This window comes from Xiphophorus couchianus, chromosome 5, assembly GCF_001444195.1.
Source record: "Xiphophorus couchianus chromosome 5, X_couchianus-1.0, whole genome shotgun sequence".
Classification (NCBI taxonomy): Eukaryota; Metazoa; Chordata; class Actinopteri; order Cyprinodontiformes; family Poeciliidae; genus Xiphophorus; species Xiphophorus couchianus.
In genome coordinates, this window is record NC_040232.1 from 28,985,346 (window position 1) to 29,002,183 (window position 16,838).

Below are 16,838 nucleotides of genomic sequence, written 5' to 3' on the forward strand. Positions count from 1 at the left end.
TAGATGAAAACCGATGTGTTTTATTTTTGAAGCCCTTGTCCCCGCCCCTGTGTTGTGATTGGATTGTAGCTCAGGCGCGTGATGCGAATGCGGAAGTTGAGAGTTGAAGTGTGAAACCTACACATTCGTGGGTGTATTGAGTGGGGTGCATCTCTACTGGGCCAGCTGGAGTGGTTACATAAACTCTACTCGATAACTCGACGCCTGAATCCGGGCTTTGGCACGATGCTGAACGCCGCCGCGGCAGAGAGGAACAAGGAGCCTATTCTGTCGGTGCTCCGGGACAGCGTTAACACCGAGAGACCCCTGCAGGCTCTGGAGATATCCTCTGGCACCGGGCAGCATGTCGTTCACTTTGCACAGACTTTGAGGAATATCACCTGGCAGCCGTCTGAGTACGACCGCCAGTCTCTTGCCAGGTAAGCACAGGTGTTAGTTAGCTGTCTAACATTTCAAGGCTTCTGTAAGCCATTTTTAGTCGAGGTAATCTGTGCTTTATGCTTCACAGTAAATGTTTTGTGTTCTGCTTTCAGTATAGAAGCCTACAGGTCTCACTATCAGCTGCACAACGTGAAGCCTGCCGTCTACCTGGATGCTTCTCGGCCTCATCAGGGTTGGGCAGGGATTCAGCCTGAAAGCCTTGACCTGGTGCTCAACATCAACATGATCCATATTTCTCCCTTGTCCTGCACAGAGGTCAGCTTGGCAAATTATTTTAGCTTCATGTTTCAAAAAAAAATGCAGGCTCTTAATGTTTAATCCCGAAACATTCTATAGACATACCATTCCTCAAAGTATGTTGGCTGTGTTGAATAAATGTAGCTTAAATACAGCAAAGGGTATATTTTAAAGTAGAATAGTAATCTCAGCTGGTTCAAGTTAGCCTAAAAGGCAAAATAACACAGAAATGGACCCGTTTGTTTCTAAGAACAAAAACGTTCCCATTGCAAACCATTGAAATGCATTTTTTATTATTGCATTGCTTTATGTTGAGATCTCATTTTGGATGATTACCTACTATTTGTTTTCCTCTCATATTTATACAGTGCCTTTTGTTTAAATACCTATTTTTTTTATTTTCGAAAAACAAACAAACCATGAACTGAACTTAAAAATGTCAGAAACCCTCAAATATAATACCTGATATGAGTATTTTGGCTCATTTGGCGGTTAATGATTTTTATTTCGTAATTAGATTATTTGCACACAAGAGGGCAGTGTAGTACCAGAATCAATAGGCGTGGTCTTCAGGTAGCGAGAGGTTTAATTATTGACAGCCAGACAGCAAGTAGCGGTTCCATGCGTGGCAGCTGAAATATAATAATAATTATAACCTAAAGTTGCATCCAAGCAACCCTTTTTGCATTCAAGTTACTTCATATTACCATTACCTATCAAATCCTGTTTTTAGGGGGGTTTTTTATGAATTATTGAGATAATTATAAAATTACTCAAACCTCATGATGTAATTTATTTTAATTCTATACTATGATTTGAAGATTTTCACATTGTTTCTGAGCCTTTTGGTTATGGAATCTACTAATAAAATTAGTAGATTTAAGAAAATTACTGCAATTGAAAGTACAGGTAATACTTGTCAAAGTTATGATAATGAGAAATGATTAGTGAAACACAGACTTCTAATACTCTAACCTTTTCTTTTCTGCAGAATTTAGGTTATGACTCAGTGGTTATACATGAACCTCTGTAGATTATTTTACAGCAGTCAGAACTGATAAGGTTGTTTTTAGTGCGTCTTAAATTGAGTGTTTTGCAGTTTAGAAAGCTTTTTATTTATATGGCGGTATTCATCTTTTAATAAACTGACCTGGTTTGGTTAAATACTGAAGGCACACGCAGTATGCATAAAGCTTCCCCTGAGTGTATTTACATAACAGCTCTTCAGATGCGTAGCTCCTCAGATGATAACCGTAGGCAGTTCCTAACAAAAAGGTTTTAGTGGTTTTCCACTTTCCAGCCTCCATTTTATGTGATGTGGCTCTGGTGCCCTAAAGACCTCACTGTTCTCTTCTAGGGATTATTCAGAGGGGCTGGAGTGCTGCTGAAGCCACAGGGTCTTCTGTTGACATACGGGGTAAGCGAAAAACATTTCATGCCATTATCAGATCCACTCATGATTCCTAATGATTAATACTCTCAGCCATATGCAGTGAATGGCCAGATCACCCCTCAAAGCAACGTGGACTTTGACTACAGCCTAAGGCAAAGGTAAGATGATCTGTTGTTTATTTAAATAAATGCACCAACAAAAATGCACTGGTTTTGTTTGCTCATCATCATCAATCACTGAAACTTCAATTCGGATACCACAGCAGTGACCCTACTTGATTTCATGCAAAACTCTGGAGATGTTTTTCTCACCATGGTGGATTCTTGAACTGATGACTCTTGATCCACTTTCTGATTAATTTGGTTAGAAATTATCTCACCCATGGAGCATTGACATTTTTATTCCCATTTGGTTAATTTAAAACAAAATGGTGAGATGATAAAAAGTAACATTACTGGATGAGATCATTGAATTGTATACCACTGATCTTAATATACATGAACTATTCAGAATGGAAGTGCATCAAAAGTAACACACATCCTTCAAACCTATCGCAGGTCTTCATACTCCGCAAAGTCTACTTCATTTCCTCACATTTTTAGATCCTTGTAGAACATGTTTTTGTAAATTAATTTTGCTAAATTAATGCTTTTCAAAGCTCGGTACTTAGTCTCACTCTCAGCTCCTGTTGCGAACCTGCACTTGGCTACTTAGTGAAAGTTCTGCTTGTAGCTTGGTAAATGTAGTGTCAAAACAGAGCCTCCTCAGTGAGAGAGACTCCATTAATATTCATGCCAACTGTTAAATTTTTGAGCATTTAATTTTGTCTTTGAGCAAGATAAAAATATAGCGGCCTTCTTTCAGCCAGCTGACCGGCAGTACAGTCACCCCAGGACTACATCTGACGTCTAATTTAAATGACTTTAAATTGAAGGAGAACTATATGGCTGAAAAATTCAGGGCTTTTTAAACCGTAACTTTTTAAAACCTTAGTACACCGTAAGACTAGTAAGCAGGCTGTGCAATTTATATTAAAAGAACCCAAACAATAACTTTGTATTTATTTTACTTTTATATATATATAATGTTTAATCTTGCAGGAATCCAGAATGGGGACTGAAGGATATCTCATTTCTCAATTCTGTGGCACAAAAAAATGGTTTATTCCTAGAGAAAATTGTAAGTATCTATTTCATAAGGGGATCTGGCGCAATTTTTTTTTCTAAAGTTTATCTCAAAATGTTGTTTTTAATCTTAAAATGCTTTAAATTTGTCTAGGTGGAGATGCCAGCAAACAACAAATGCCTTCTCTTCAGGAAAGAGAGTTTGGTGTGAGGTTTCCCGGTGACCCATCTCTGAGGCGAAGGATGGTCAAAACGCCTTAATTTCCACTTTAATCGTTGTATAACTTAGCACACATTATTTCAATCTTAATAGTTATTCTATCTATGTCGAACTGTTGAGTACTGTACAGTTGAACACTTACATGAAGTTTATTTTTATCATCCTAGGAAAGACAAATGTTATATTAGTAACTAAGCATAAGTGCTTTTTAGAGGTAGATAACCTAGAATATACAGTACATGACTAGAGGGGCAATACACACAAACAAGTTTTTAAGAGCACATAAAATAAAGTACAGTCATACACAACAGTGACCTATTTTAAATATTACATAATGGAATTTACTCAACATGATTAATTTGGTTAGCAGCTATTTTAGCAGATTTTTTTTCCATTTGCCATTAGAAAATACATGTGTCATAAAATAGCATTTTAGTTCTGTATAAATTGTCTCACAATATCTTAAATGTCATAAAAACCTTTGTTGGACTGAATATAAACAACTGATCTTCCTTACTTAAATAAATTGGCTGTAGTCACTTATTTGTGAAATAATTAAACGTACCATTGTGTCCCAGCAAACTTCACAATGCTTCACATGTGTTTTTATTGATGGCATCACGAAGCCTACGGAGCCTGCGTTCAGGTATGGCTTTGACGTAGCTGTCTGGCTGGATGATGGCCATGCCGTCCTGCACCATTCCCATCACCAGTAAGGGGTTCTCGTCCATAGTGATGTTGGGACAAGGACAGCTCCAGTCAATCTTTACTATGGTCACCTCTAGGTTTTTGGTGTTGAAGAAAGTCAGGCCCATCTTTTCGTCCCTTAGGACTTCGTCCAGACTAAAGTGAGCCAAACCGGAGTCAAGGTCCTCAATGAGCTCCGTCAGCCGGCCGATTATGGCAAAGTCGCTGCGGCACAGGGTGGGCATCATTTTCCCCCTCATCCGACAAGTTCTACACGGTTTCTGTTTGGGCTGTGGACAGTTTGCTTCACACTCCTTTTTGGTGGCAAAGCTGTTTGCATTTCCCTGGCATCCTCCGTAGGCAAAGGGCTGGCATTGTTTCAGTAAGGAATTCCAGGCCCAACGTGCCTCCCAGTTTTTGCAGGGACCCTGAACCGCCGGCAGGGAGCAGATCCCCATCCCCTCTCTCTGACAGGACGCTTTGCACTCCTCGTACGTCTCAAAACGGTTGCGACTGTCGTCGCACCCGCCACTGCTGAAGGTCATGCAGGAGCTTAGCTTGCTGTCATAATACCAATCCACGTGACGCTCCCCACTGCACACTCTAGTGTCGACTTCAGCAAGGCAATCGGCTGGAGAAAACGGCCGTCCCATAGGCAACTCCGGATCTTCGGAAAAGTCATCATCAGCTCTGCGAATAACAGACAACGGGTAATCCGCTTGGAGAACTCCTACGGAGTTTCTTGCAATGCATGTATATATGCCTGTATCCCAGACCTGGGCATTGTAAACAACTAGCTGACCAATGTTTGTTATAACTACATTGCCATACATCTGGTCCGGCCTCATGACTAGACGCTCACGTCTTTCACTTTGCTTCTCCCATGTCACATCTGGTCTGGGGACTCCAATCACATCACAGTGGAAGCTAACGGTGCCCCCAACGTAGATTGATTGGTGGTGAGGGTTTGAGTACAGTGTGGGGGGCATGGGGTCTTCTTGCGAGGATGTTGTGGTTGGAGAAACTGTAGTATCAAGAGGCAATGGACTGGTGTGAGGACCAGCAAGGTAGAAGCGGCAAGGAATCACAGTCAAAGTCACTCCCCGGATACAGGCTTCTGCATCCATGTAACAGCGGTTGAAGTAGGTGAGGCCATCTGATGCACAGGTGAAATAGGGTTCTTTCTCACAGCGGTCCTGACATTTGCAGATAGGCTGTCCATCCCAAATGTCACAGGTTGCCCCCTGCTGGCTGCAGATGAAGCCCTCACAGGTAGCCGTGGAGGCAGGGGCAGCGTCTCCGTCGGCACCTCCTTCCTTACCATCGGGCTGAGCAGGCGTGCCATCGGAGAAACGTGCAGAAACACAACTGTTGAGCCCGCAGACATTGGTGCAACATTTCTCATGTTCAGCGCAGTCCTGAGAAAGCAGCAAATTCAGATTGTCATTTATGCCATTTGAAAGGAAAAATGCATTCAGTATTCAAGAGAAGATTGACATTTTTTTTAAGAAAGTAATTGCACAGTAACTAAAAAGAGCAACAGGTAAAACGACATTAAAACTTCGCACAAAGGCCCACTGCTAAACTTTTACAAAAAGCGTTGATTCTTAGGAAGAAATGGAAATATGCCAACACAAAACCATGAATATACACAAAGCTACATGGACTGAGGTCTACTACCTCTTTGTTTGTAAATGTCCATCTGATTTTTCTAGTAACCTATGAAACTGTCCTCTTAGCTGTAACTAGACTTATTTTTTTTCTCTTAGTTACATATAACCAAAACATCTGTGGCAAACCACACTGAACTTCTGAAAAACTGTGTAACTAAAGGAGAAATTACATTTAAAATCTTATTTTTATTTAAATGTTTGTGTCTGATCTCACCCCTAGATGCCCATGCCTGTCCAAGATGCTACAGTTCAGATAGTGTTGGAAGCCTTGTCATAATCCAATTTTCCAACGTCCTCCCGCTACACTCAAGTGCATATTTCCTGAGGTCAACGATAAATGTCCCTCTGTTTTCATGGATTACAGTTTGAATAAACACATTTTGGATTTATTTTTAAAAATTCTAATATATATATACACACACACACGCCCATATATATACAGTATACTGTATATATAGAGATAGAGAGAGAGTACTTCTCAGAATAACTTGTCATCTTTTTATTACTCACAATGACTACTGTTGGAATAATTGAGCCAATGATTTAGACCATCAACAACAAACTTTGGGATTTAGTCTAAAGCGGTCGCAAAGTTTGCTTATACCTCAGCCACCTCTGGACACCTGCAAGAGCTGCTTTAAGGTTTGAATGTTCCACATTATCCAGTGTAATAACTACACCACTTCACCTGAGCTTTGGAGGAGAAAAAATTTTAAACACACCAACTATGCGTTTTCCATTCACTCTCGGGTTTTTTACTGTGCAGTACAGAAAACTAATAGTTCATTCGTTCATCTGAATTACCCCACATCCTCTCCACTCTGTTTGGCCTCTTTTTTTTAGGGTCTCACCTCATCCAAGCTGCATTCCCTCTCGCAGGTGCTCTGTGCATCAACCCAAAGATTGGTGTTGAGCTTGTTGGGACAAAACCCTTCGTGCTCCGCCGTGGCTCCTGTCACACTGGCAGTCAAGGAAAAGTCGAGAAAATCGCAAATCAAGAGCACCAACAAAAACACGCGTGTCCATCTGAAGGGCGGTTTGCTTTGCCACCTTTTGTCCTTTGAATGCCTGACTTGAAAAAGTTGGAGAAGGATCTCAGGCATTTTTGCTCCTTTGAACGAGTAATTCCATCCCTCCTTCGGGTCTCAAATAATAGAGATTGTTAAATATGTCTGTATGCTTTGTTGAGGAAAAACCGACTTAGTTCCAGTTTTACAGCCCGTGAGATTTAATGAGTATTCGCCCGAGCGCATGCTAATTGCCTACTTTAAAATATCCCCCCTAAATAATCAAGGTCTGGAGCAACAAAGAGCAAAATTCACCTTCGGAAACGAACGAAGGACGCAGCCAGCTATCCACAATGAAAGAGAGAGAGAAAGAGAGAGAGAGACGGCTGCAGCCTTTCAGAGTGTGAATGGAGGTGGAAAGGGCAGCCTCCCCTCCCACCCTCTCTGACCGCCCCCACGGCCGTCCTGAGTCGGAAACTTTTATGAAGCAACACCGTGAGCAACGCAACTGGACAAACATTGTAAAAACATCAAAGACAAGTGGAGCCACGCTGCAAACTGCTGCTAAATAGAAAGGGAAGATGCCCGTTTTAATGGGAAAATTGCATTTAGATGTAGATAAATATCTACATATCTACGGACTTGTATACACACACTCAGATATATAGACATGCTAAAAGGCCCTCGAGGCAGGGAGCTTGAAAGGCCAAGCAGAGGGCGTGTCGCATCATGTCCAACACTAACAACGTCGTTTGCGCCCTTCTCTTCTTGTCTAGACATGGGTCAGTTTACCACCGGGCCTCATTGGCGCTCGGCTCAGAGATGCCTCGGCCAGGTGGGAAGGCGTAAAGAGCCCCATTTTCAGCAGGGTGTGACTCATCTTTTGTTGCCGAGCCGGGCTCCAGATCCAGCTACCACCCCGCACCCCCGCCTCCCTACACAAGCCGCTCCTTCCTGCTCATCTTTTCATTGGCAGTGACCCTGCAACCTTTCGGTGACTTCTGACCGCCCCGCATTCACGCTCCGCGGCGATGGAGCCCCCCGGTTATCCCGAACTGGCCAATGCCGAGGGAGCAGCTAATCAAATCAGCTCCCCCACACCCACAGGTTTTTAATGCACTTCAACACCAGCCAGTCCCCGGGCTGGACAAAAGGAAAGGAGAGGGAAATTACTCCCACGATTCCCACGGAGGCCCTGATAAATGTCTGCGTAAAAGCACAACACCTAATACATACTTGGAAGTAAAATCTATATTTCCTTGTGATTTTGACCACAAGAAAACAAATTGTGGCAAACTTTGAGACACACCACTCTCTTATTCTTTATTGAATGTTTGCATGAGGGCGTTTGCAGAGCAGAAACACAAAGACTTACCAAGTCTTTTTGGTGTAGTATCTAGTGCAAATATCTTGAGGAAAAACTAACTTACAAGTAACTTTTCAGCAAGGTATGAGAGCTTGTTTTAAGTTAAGAATTCCTTAATGCTGATTTAAAAATAAATACCACTTCCACTAGCAGATTATTTCAGCTCTAGCAAGACATTTTTCCCATTTTATAAGTGCCAACTGAACTATTTTTTTGAATCAATATTAAGGAGTTATTGACTTAAAACAATAGTTTTAAGCTCATATATCTTACTGAAAAGTTATTTTACTCTTACTTCAAGTGTACTAAGATATATGCACTAGAAACTACACTAAAAAATACTTGGTACGACTGTGTTTTTGTAGGCTATTGTTCTAAAGAGGAACCATGGGGACATGCTCTACTACAACGCACAACCATGAGGAAGCTGGAATGAAAATAAATACATTTACATAAACATGAGAATCTGCTACTTATAGTAGTTGACTCATAAAACAAATGAACATTCAGTTTTTCTACATATCTTATAATGTGTCTGATGGTCATTTCAAACATGTTGCATGTTGACTTTAATTTAAATTTTACCTCTTGCAAAACAAAATACACTCTGAAATGCCATTTAGTTGTTCTTGCAGTACAGAGAAAAAATGTTTAAATGTTCACCCTGCCTGTAGAACATTACGCTTCAAGACATGACAAACTGCATTTAAACCATTTAATCTATGCAGTCGGCATGGGCTGGTCTCTGATGAGATCGAGGTTTCAAATCATTAAATTGCAGAGAAAGTACTGGAGTGACTGAAGATTTCCAGAGTTCCTCCACAACTGCTGGTCAGCTGACTGAACGAAAGATAATTGTCCCACATTTACAAAGACAAATGTTTCAGATCCCAAAAACGGGGAAGGAGGGAGAATCTAAATAGACACTGCTTGTTAGAAATTGTGTTTTCAAATCACAGTCTAACTCTGCTAGGTAGCAGCAAGCAGGTTGAAATAACAGCACCTTAATGATAGACATTTTTATTTAACATTTTAGTGTCAGTAGATCAACAAAGTTAATCTACTATAAGAACTTGAGATTGTCCATGCCTCTAAATAATCTAAATTATACAATTACTGCTCCATATTATGTACCCTGTTTGATGCATTAAGAATATGTTCTCTAGAAAAGACCAATCACTGTAAAAAATTTTAATAAAAAAACAACTTTAAGTGACTGCACTGCAAAAACACAAAATCTTAAAAGTATTTTTGGTCTCGTTTCTAGTGCAAAAACTGTACTCTTTTATATTGGAGATATAGGAGCCTAAGGCAAAACTTCCGTAATATTAGTTTTACTGGCAGATTATTTCACATCGATGTTTGAGCTAGAAACCAGACCAAAAATACTTGGTAAATATTTGTTTTTGCAGCGTTTCCAATTGTCTCCCATTTCACATGGCCACAGCAACTGAGCTGTCAGATATTGTTTTATACTGAAAATTACTCACAATATCCTAAAGCAAACAAAATTCTCCTGTAGCTAATGTCAACATGAATGAATCTGAAAGTGAAAACACGACGATCAGTGCGCTCGTTTGTACAAGTTCTGTTTTTAATAAGAGCCGAGCAGAGAACAAAACTAACCATGCTGTCGATAGTTAAAACAGTTACACAACAAGGCGGATCCAATTTAGGTTTAAACAGCCCAGACACAGTGCAGTGACGAATGGACCCGAATCAATAGTTTTTGGAAAATAAGAGCTTCTGTTTAAAATCTGTTCCTCCTTAACTCCACTTCATTGGCATATTTTAAAATGTTTCAAACAAAATGTTCTGAATAAATAGCAAAGCAACATTTTTTTCCCTGTACAAAAAGGCCATAAAACACAAAACACTCGAGACAAAACAAACACGAGAAGCTCCTCTACATGAAAATCACTGCTTCACAAATACACATGTATATATATATACATATATATATATATATATATATACACACACATACATAACTTCAAGTCCAGCTTTAAATACCAGTAAACAATCTTGTTTTTTCCTTACAGAAGAGAATCATCTGTAGTGTTAACTAGTGAGAGATAACCCTTGATTCACATTAGTTGATCCCCAGGAAATCCTCCCCGCCTTGATAGAGAACAGGTAATCGAGCATCCACAAGATGGCGCCGGCGAGAGCAAGGAGAACAGAAACCAGTCCTAGTCCAGCTTGATTCCTGAACATCAAATAAGTTCATATCTGTTTTCATTTCTGGCAGCTGGGAGCTCTACATGGTCTTCGGCCTTGTGACGTCTTGGAGCAACAGCTTTAATATCTGCCCTAATGAGGGGCGAGGGAGTGGGGCAAATATCGCTGCCCTACTTCACTATGAGATCTTACAGTTGCCTTTAGAGGAGGAGGATGAGGAAGAGGAGGACGAGTTCATCGGAGGACTCTGTGGAGTTTTGAAGGACTTTGAGCGTTTCAGGCTGTTGGCTTTGCTTCCGCCACCGCTGCCACCAGACGCCGTGCTGTTGGCGACTGAGTACGAGCGTCCGTGCATCATGACGGCGTTCATGCCGTTGGCCATGGAGAAGGACTTGAGGTGGGATTTGATGGCGACAGGAAGTGGCAGCTTGTCGATGAGGTGGACCGGCGTGCAGGAGACGATCGATCGGCAGCACAAATCCTGAAGGCTGAAGACTGAGGGGGAAAAAAAAGTAAAAACTATTAAAAATGTATGTGTTGGTGAAGGAAAGAAACAAACAAAAAAAGTTTATTTCTTTTTTTCCCCTTTTTTCTCTCAAGTCAAGGTCAAAAAAAGAGAAAAAACAAACAAAAAGAGAATAAAAAAGTTATTTCTTTTATATTTTCTATCTTTTCTTTCTTTTTAAATAAAAAGAAAGAGAAATAGAAAACCGGGAGGGGAAAAAAAGAGAAAAAAATAAAGAAAAAAAGTAGAAATAAAAAATACAAAAACTGAGTGGAGAGTATAAGGAAAGGAGGACTCAGCTTTTAGATAATTGGAAGAATAAACTGGAAATACATTTTTAAGTTATTTATTCTGTCTCAGTTTACCCTTAGGAAGATAAAGGTAAGAACCGGCTCCGCTGACTCACCTCTGTTGGGCCTCCAGAATTTCTCCATGCCGTGCCTCATCAACACGATACGCGACAGCTCTGTGAACGACTCGATGACGTTGAAGTTGCAGAGAGGGCTGACCTCGAAGAAGGTCATGCTGTTCTTTTCAGCGTAAGCCCTCGCCTGCTCTGTCGGCACTTGGCGCTTGAAAGCCAGGTGAAGTCGGTTTCCTACAAGGATCCTGGGAACGCCGGGAGCATGCTGAGGGAAAACAAAATCCTCTTATGATTCTTCTTCAGCTACATGTTAAAAAACCTCCACTTGTCTTCTGAGCTGAGGCTTAATACCAGACCAGGATAGTGTGGATGATACAATCTCTTGATAAGGTGTTCTCATCCCGTATACTGTCCAAAAATGTGTCAAGCAACACCCAAAGACAGGAATTGATTTTCTTGTCTTGTATTTCTGTGACAAATCATCATGAAATAACGTTTAAAGGTAAAAAGGAAGGAAAGTGATTCATGCTTTCCAAGGTTTCCCCCAGAAAACTTGCTAAGACTGGGGGGTGGGTGCTAAGGCAGCCATTCTATCCAGCGGTCCACTGTGTTTTTGAGTTAAAAAATGTTTAAAGTTGACAGGAAACTTGAAAATATCACTTAATAATTATGTGTTATTGAAAGATTTTAAGATTAATACCTGAAAACCAACTATAAACTCTTAAAAAATGCAAACATTTTTAAAAATAAATAAGCTATGCTAAGCCTGGTGGCCTGCCAGGCTTATAATACACTCTGGGAAACCCTGCTTTCAAAATCTTTCACAAATAAAAATCTGAAAAGTCTATCACGCAATTACCTTCAGCACCCCTGATTTGATGCAACAGATTCTCAACTGGGTCTGAACTTTGACTAGGCTGTTCTAAAGTATGAATGGTTTAGCTTTGAGCTAAACCATTGCTTCTTCTACGTCACAAGTATTTACTTACTGGTATGGATGTAGCACAAAAATACCAATAAATTATACTGACTGTGGTTGTAATGTGGGAGAAATTCAATAAGAATGAAAATGTTAGCAAGCCACTGTACTTTCAGTATCAGTACATATTTTTCACATACTATTTTTCTGCCAACTATAAATGGATTAAGGCGATTACCTCATCAATTTCCCGGATCCATCGATCGATCCCATCAAACGACCAGCCGTTGGTGATGTCATATACAAGAAGGATGCCCTGTACAGAAAAGAAAAATCATATAAAGAGGTTTAACATGCACGGGATCTCACCGGGAATAAGGATGGAGAAATATAAATAATCTGCAAAAACTACATTTGTGTGAAAAGGCATGCTTCAGCTTTTAAACAAATGCTTCCAAGTGTGTCATTTGCCTGCTGCTAGGTTCCCGTCACTTTCAAATTTGAGAAAAAACTTCTTATTTTTACCCGCAACTTTTAACCAACTTTACCTGCGCAGCTTTAGTGGTGACACCACTAACCGTCAGACATGAAACCAAATCCACACCAGCATTTCAGAAGTGAGGCCAGTGTTGAGGAAAAATGATTATTTTTAGTGCTTAATACAGTTAATCTTATTTTGAACACATTTCTTTATTTTGAACAGGTTTGTGTTAAGGATTTAAAATTAAACTAGATGAGCAAGCATTCAGACAAACAGGAACCAAATGCAGATCTCTCAATGGGGTCTCCTGCTGTGTTGCCAGAGCACAGGAGGCCATAAATTTAGCATCTTCCCCAAGGCACTATCATTTGAGCTTGGGGGAGAGAAGCCTGTTTTGTTCACAGAAGATCAAAAGCCTTCCAGAAACCAACATCTGGGATGGTGTGAAACTGAAGACAACATAGAAGGTTGAAACCACTAACATTTAATTTCTAAGACATTTTTCTAAGTATTAATACCATGTTTTTATTGAAGATTGTATTATCTCATTTTAAAACTACTAATCTAGTACCAGTCACCATGTTGCATGAGAAAAGTGCGTGTATGTAATGCATTTAGCTGCATTATCCATTTTGCAGGTAAATATTTAAACCTTTTAAGAAACAAGTTAAAGCTGCTTTCGGGATTACCTGTGCTCCACGAGAGTAAGACCTGAAGATGGTGCAGAATCTCCCTTGGCCAGATGTGTCCCTGTTGAAGGCACAGATGAGGCATTTTTAAATATACTACGAAGCTACAACACCTACAAACTGGTCATTTAGTGACGCTGAGGCCTCACCAGAGCTCTAATTTCACCCGTCTACCGTCCAGCAGAATGGTGGTGGTCTTGTAATCAATCCCTGAAACCACACACATTGAATTTATGTCGAGCTCTCCTATCTAGCACCTCTGACGGAGTGAATAAGAATTATTTACCGCTGCTGTAGGCGTATGGAGACTCGACAGATCCGTCCTGCAAACTCTCCAGGATTTCTCCTTTCCCTACGTCGCTGTCTCCCACGAGAAGAAATTTCAAGAGATAATCGTAGCTCTTGACGGGGCTGCTTTGAGTTCCCATCATCCCACGCATTGGATCTGGTTCGCTGAGAGCTTTACAAGCTCCCCGGTTTCTATTTGCTGTTCGGGGGACAATCGGGAGGGTTCCCCAGAGAGCCAGCGGACGCTAGTCGATAGCTGCTAGCACTGGCTAACTAGTTAGCTGCTATTCGAACTTAAAACAAATTAATTTCTCTCTATAGCTCAATCATTAATATGCTGCTAATTATATTTCCCACTGCACTGAAATGCAAACTATAATCATGGATATGGAGACTGTCTTGTTTTAGTAAATTATCAAAACAACATTGGCTGCTAGCTCTCCCGTTAGCAAGCCAGCTAACTTAAACATTGACATTCTTTAACAAACTGAAGCCGTAAAGTTAAAACTAACCGGTTTAAACTGACTTGTAACGGCACTTGACCAAACCAAATCGGAGTTTGTCTCCACTTGATCGCGAAAGACTAAAAAGCTGAAGTGAAATAACAGGGCCTCCCCGACTCCAACGACGCTGTGATCGGACCGTGAGGGAACAACCAGGCAGTGACACCAGTCACTGCGTCACTTCCGGTAAGTTAAATTCGAAATAATGCTGAAACTTTTGTAGAAAGTATGATTGTCCTCGAACATGCATAAAAGAATCAAAGCAACACTCCGGGTATGTTTTTGATGAGGGATCAAAATTATAATATGATATAAAGCTCAAAAAGTAAAATTTACACAATACTTCCCAGCCCCCTTAAAGATCTTGTTTATAATTTCAAACAATATCTCAGTAATAATTTAAATTATTGAGGTAATAATCGCAATTATTACCTCAATAATTTCAATTCAAGCATTCCTACTTCATGTTGATATCTCCTCATTTGTTAACGTTGTTTTTGCCATATTTTTATTTTTTTGTTTTTAATTTTTTTTCATTTGCACATATATGTTCACCTGTATCAGAAAGATAGAGCTTTCAGCTACATTCAGGATTGCTCTATGCTTCTGTATGTTTTTGCTGTAGGCCAAATTCCATATATATTGCAATTATTGTGTACATATTGATAATATGTGAAATATATATGGAAGACCCACAGGAAGACCCAGATGTTTTGGTGTTTTTCAACAATTCTTTAGAGTCCTCTCCAGATTGTAGATTGTTGAAAACCTGCCAGCGGCAGTTTTTGGGCTGAAAATGGTTCTTTCAGGTGCTGGGCTTGTTCTGATTGTGTTTTGCTCTCCTCAAAGTTCCTGAGTCTGATTCAGAAAGAGAGCAGATAGTGACACCTGAAAAAGCAAAGCAACTTTTGTTGTTTAAAGCCTAGTTTCTGCCTGCCTCAGCCGATGATTCCTCCAGGGACGGATCAAATAAGCTTTCTGAATATCTCAATGTTCTTGTTTCCAGTGATCACAGAAAAGTTCTGAAGCCTGAAACTAGGATTAGAAAAAAATCCCATCTGGCTCTAGAGAGTGTGTCTGGGTATTCCTCCCACTCTTCCAAGTGATGAAGGCGCAGCAAACAAACCGGAGCTAGTCGAAGTACGATGTTACCTAGACAGAATATACGCAAGAACCAGGAAGGAGGTCTTTAAGTCTCAGGACGCATAACAAATATTTAACACTAGGGAGTGGTCCAATGAACCATGCTGATAAAGATTACCACTATCTTCTGTACACTCTAAAAATGGATTATTAAATTCCAGAGGAGTAAAGATTTAACTTGAATTCTTTGTTTTTTTTGGTTTTCTGAACATTGTCTCATATACTGACTGAAGTCAACTACTCCAGTTTTAAGGGAAATGCCATTTGGTATTCCCCTGCAAAGTAAATTTTAAAGGTAAGACTCGTTCCTTGAGGTGATAAGACCTCTCATTAAACATGAGCCCATTGTTGAGTCAAATGCGTCTTCTATGTGTCTCTTTTTAATTGTTACAGATTGTTTTACTCTTACAAAGTCGGTTTTCATCCAAAACTGCAAAGACTTAGTGGACAAAGAGTGCCAACCAAAGAGCAGTTTCACCATTTCTCCCCTAGATGGTAGGCTTTTTCAAGCCAGACTTACAATCCCAGCTTCCTGTTATAGTGAGAATGGGAGAAATGCTCTTTTTTATTTTCTTCAGAAGCACCACCAGGGGGAGCCATGGAGGAAGGTCAGCCAAGTGTCCCCCTACTTAGACTGCATTAGATGTGCTGTTGGAAAGCATTTGTCCCTTTGCAGATTTATTCTGTTTTATTTGCTTTTTTTGTTCCATCTGAGTACTTTATATCAATGGTTTCCAAAGTTAGGGTTCAGCATCTGCTTTGGGTTGCCAATCGACAAGTGTGGGGTCTTAAGATCCTCCTCAGAAATAAACTATGTAGCAAGAATTATAACAGTGAGGAGTACTTTTGCTGCAGATATTAAGAATTGCTACAGATATTAAGATTAAAAATCAGTATTACAGACAGAAGCAATATGTTGGCTGCTGATGCTGTTTTTTCTCATGTTCATCAGAAAGCAGTTTTCAACTGATAATTTCATTAAGGAGGAAATGCATTCAATTCATCCAGGCCCTATGTGTAAAGGTAATCGCGCTTACCATTAAATCATAATTTAACTGTGAATAACCACTTTTTTTTTTTGACTGGTCTGTTCAATTTTACATGCCACATCAGGCCTGAATGACACCAACAATCAAGACAAAACTTAAATAGATCCCATCTGTCAACATGAAGTAGGCTAAAATATATCAAAAAGCAGTACATCAGGCCCCAAACTAAAGAATGGAAGAGAAACAAAATAAAAATCATGTGGAATCTCAAGCCATCAGATCATGACATTAAGTTCAAATGTCCTTCATTATGTAGCAAGACAATGATTTACAGAACACAAGACAGTCAGTCTCTGAATTAAATCAAAACTCCTCCACAGGTGGACATTTTAGTTTAAGATAAGGTGAAGAAAGAAAACCTAAAATCTGTTTATGAAATGTTTTATTTACATGCAGCCAAACAGTTTGTTTACAACGTCAGTATGTATGTTCAGTATTCACAAACCCTCCAGCTAACGCAGTTGGCAGTTACAAACACTTGTCAGACCTGTCTGTGGAAAACCCTTTGAATCGATTTGACGTGAGTTCAGTTTTCCTGCAGCATCAAGAAACAAAATCTACAACTTAG

The 16,838-nt window shown here is 40.1% G+C and overlaps 3 protein-coding genes across 3 annotated transcripts; 1 reads left to right on the forward strand and 2 right to left on the reverse strand.

The window, feature by feature from the left end:
* The first annotated feature begins 78 nt into the window (after positions 1-78).
* On the forward strand, positions 79-4,002 carry mettl26 (methyltransferase like 26). Its single transcript, XM_028019233.1, has 6 exons — positions 79-419; positions 534-696; positions 2,036-2,095; positions 2,162-2,229; positions 3,172-3,250; positions 3,350-4,002. The coding sequence occupies exons 1-6, from the start codon at positions 226-228 to the stop codon at positions 3,404-3,406; spliced, it is 621 nt and encodes a 206-aa protein (XP_027875034.1). The 5' UTR covers positions 79-225; the 3' UTR covers positions 3,407-4,002.
* On the reverse strand, positions 3,988-6,968 carry wfikkn1 (WAP, follistatin/kazal, immunoglobulin, kunitz and netrin domain containing 1). The gene is made up of 2 exons (XM_028019234.1): positions 6,627-6,968; positions 3,988-5,520 (listed from the first exon to the last, which is right to left on the reverse strand). Exons 1-2 carry the CDS (start codon positions 6,876-6,878, stop codon positions 4,000-4,002), a joined length of 1,773 nt encoding a protein of 590 aa, XP_027875035.1. The 5' UTR covers positions 6,879-6,968; the 3' UTR covers positions 3,988-3,999.
* Positions 6,969-9,720: 2,752 nt separating this feature from the next.
* LOC114145329 (ras-related protein Rab-40C-like) lies at positions 9,721-14,248 on the reverse strand. The gene is made up of 6 exons (XM_028018834.1): positions 13,574-14,248; positions 13,437-13,497; positions 13,288-13,348; positions 12,356-12,433; positions 11,241-11,463; positions 9,721-10,824 (listed from the first exon to the last, which is right to left on the reverse strand). Exons 1-6 carry the CDS (start codon positions 13,725-13,727, stop codon positions 10,508-10,510), a joined length of 894 nt encoding a protein of 297 aa, XP_027874635.1. The 5' UTR covers positions 13,728-14,248; the 3' UTR covers positions 9,721-10,507.
* Between the last annotated feature and the right edge of the window lie 2,590 nt (positions 14,249-16,838).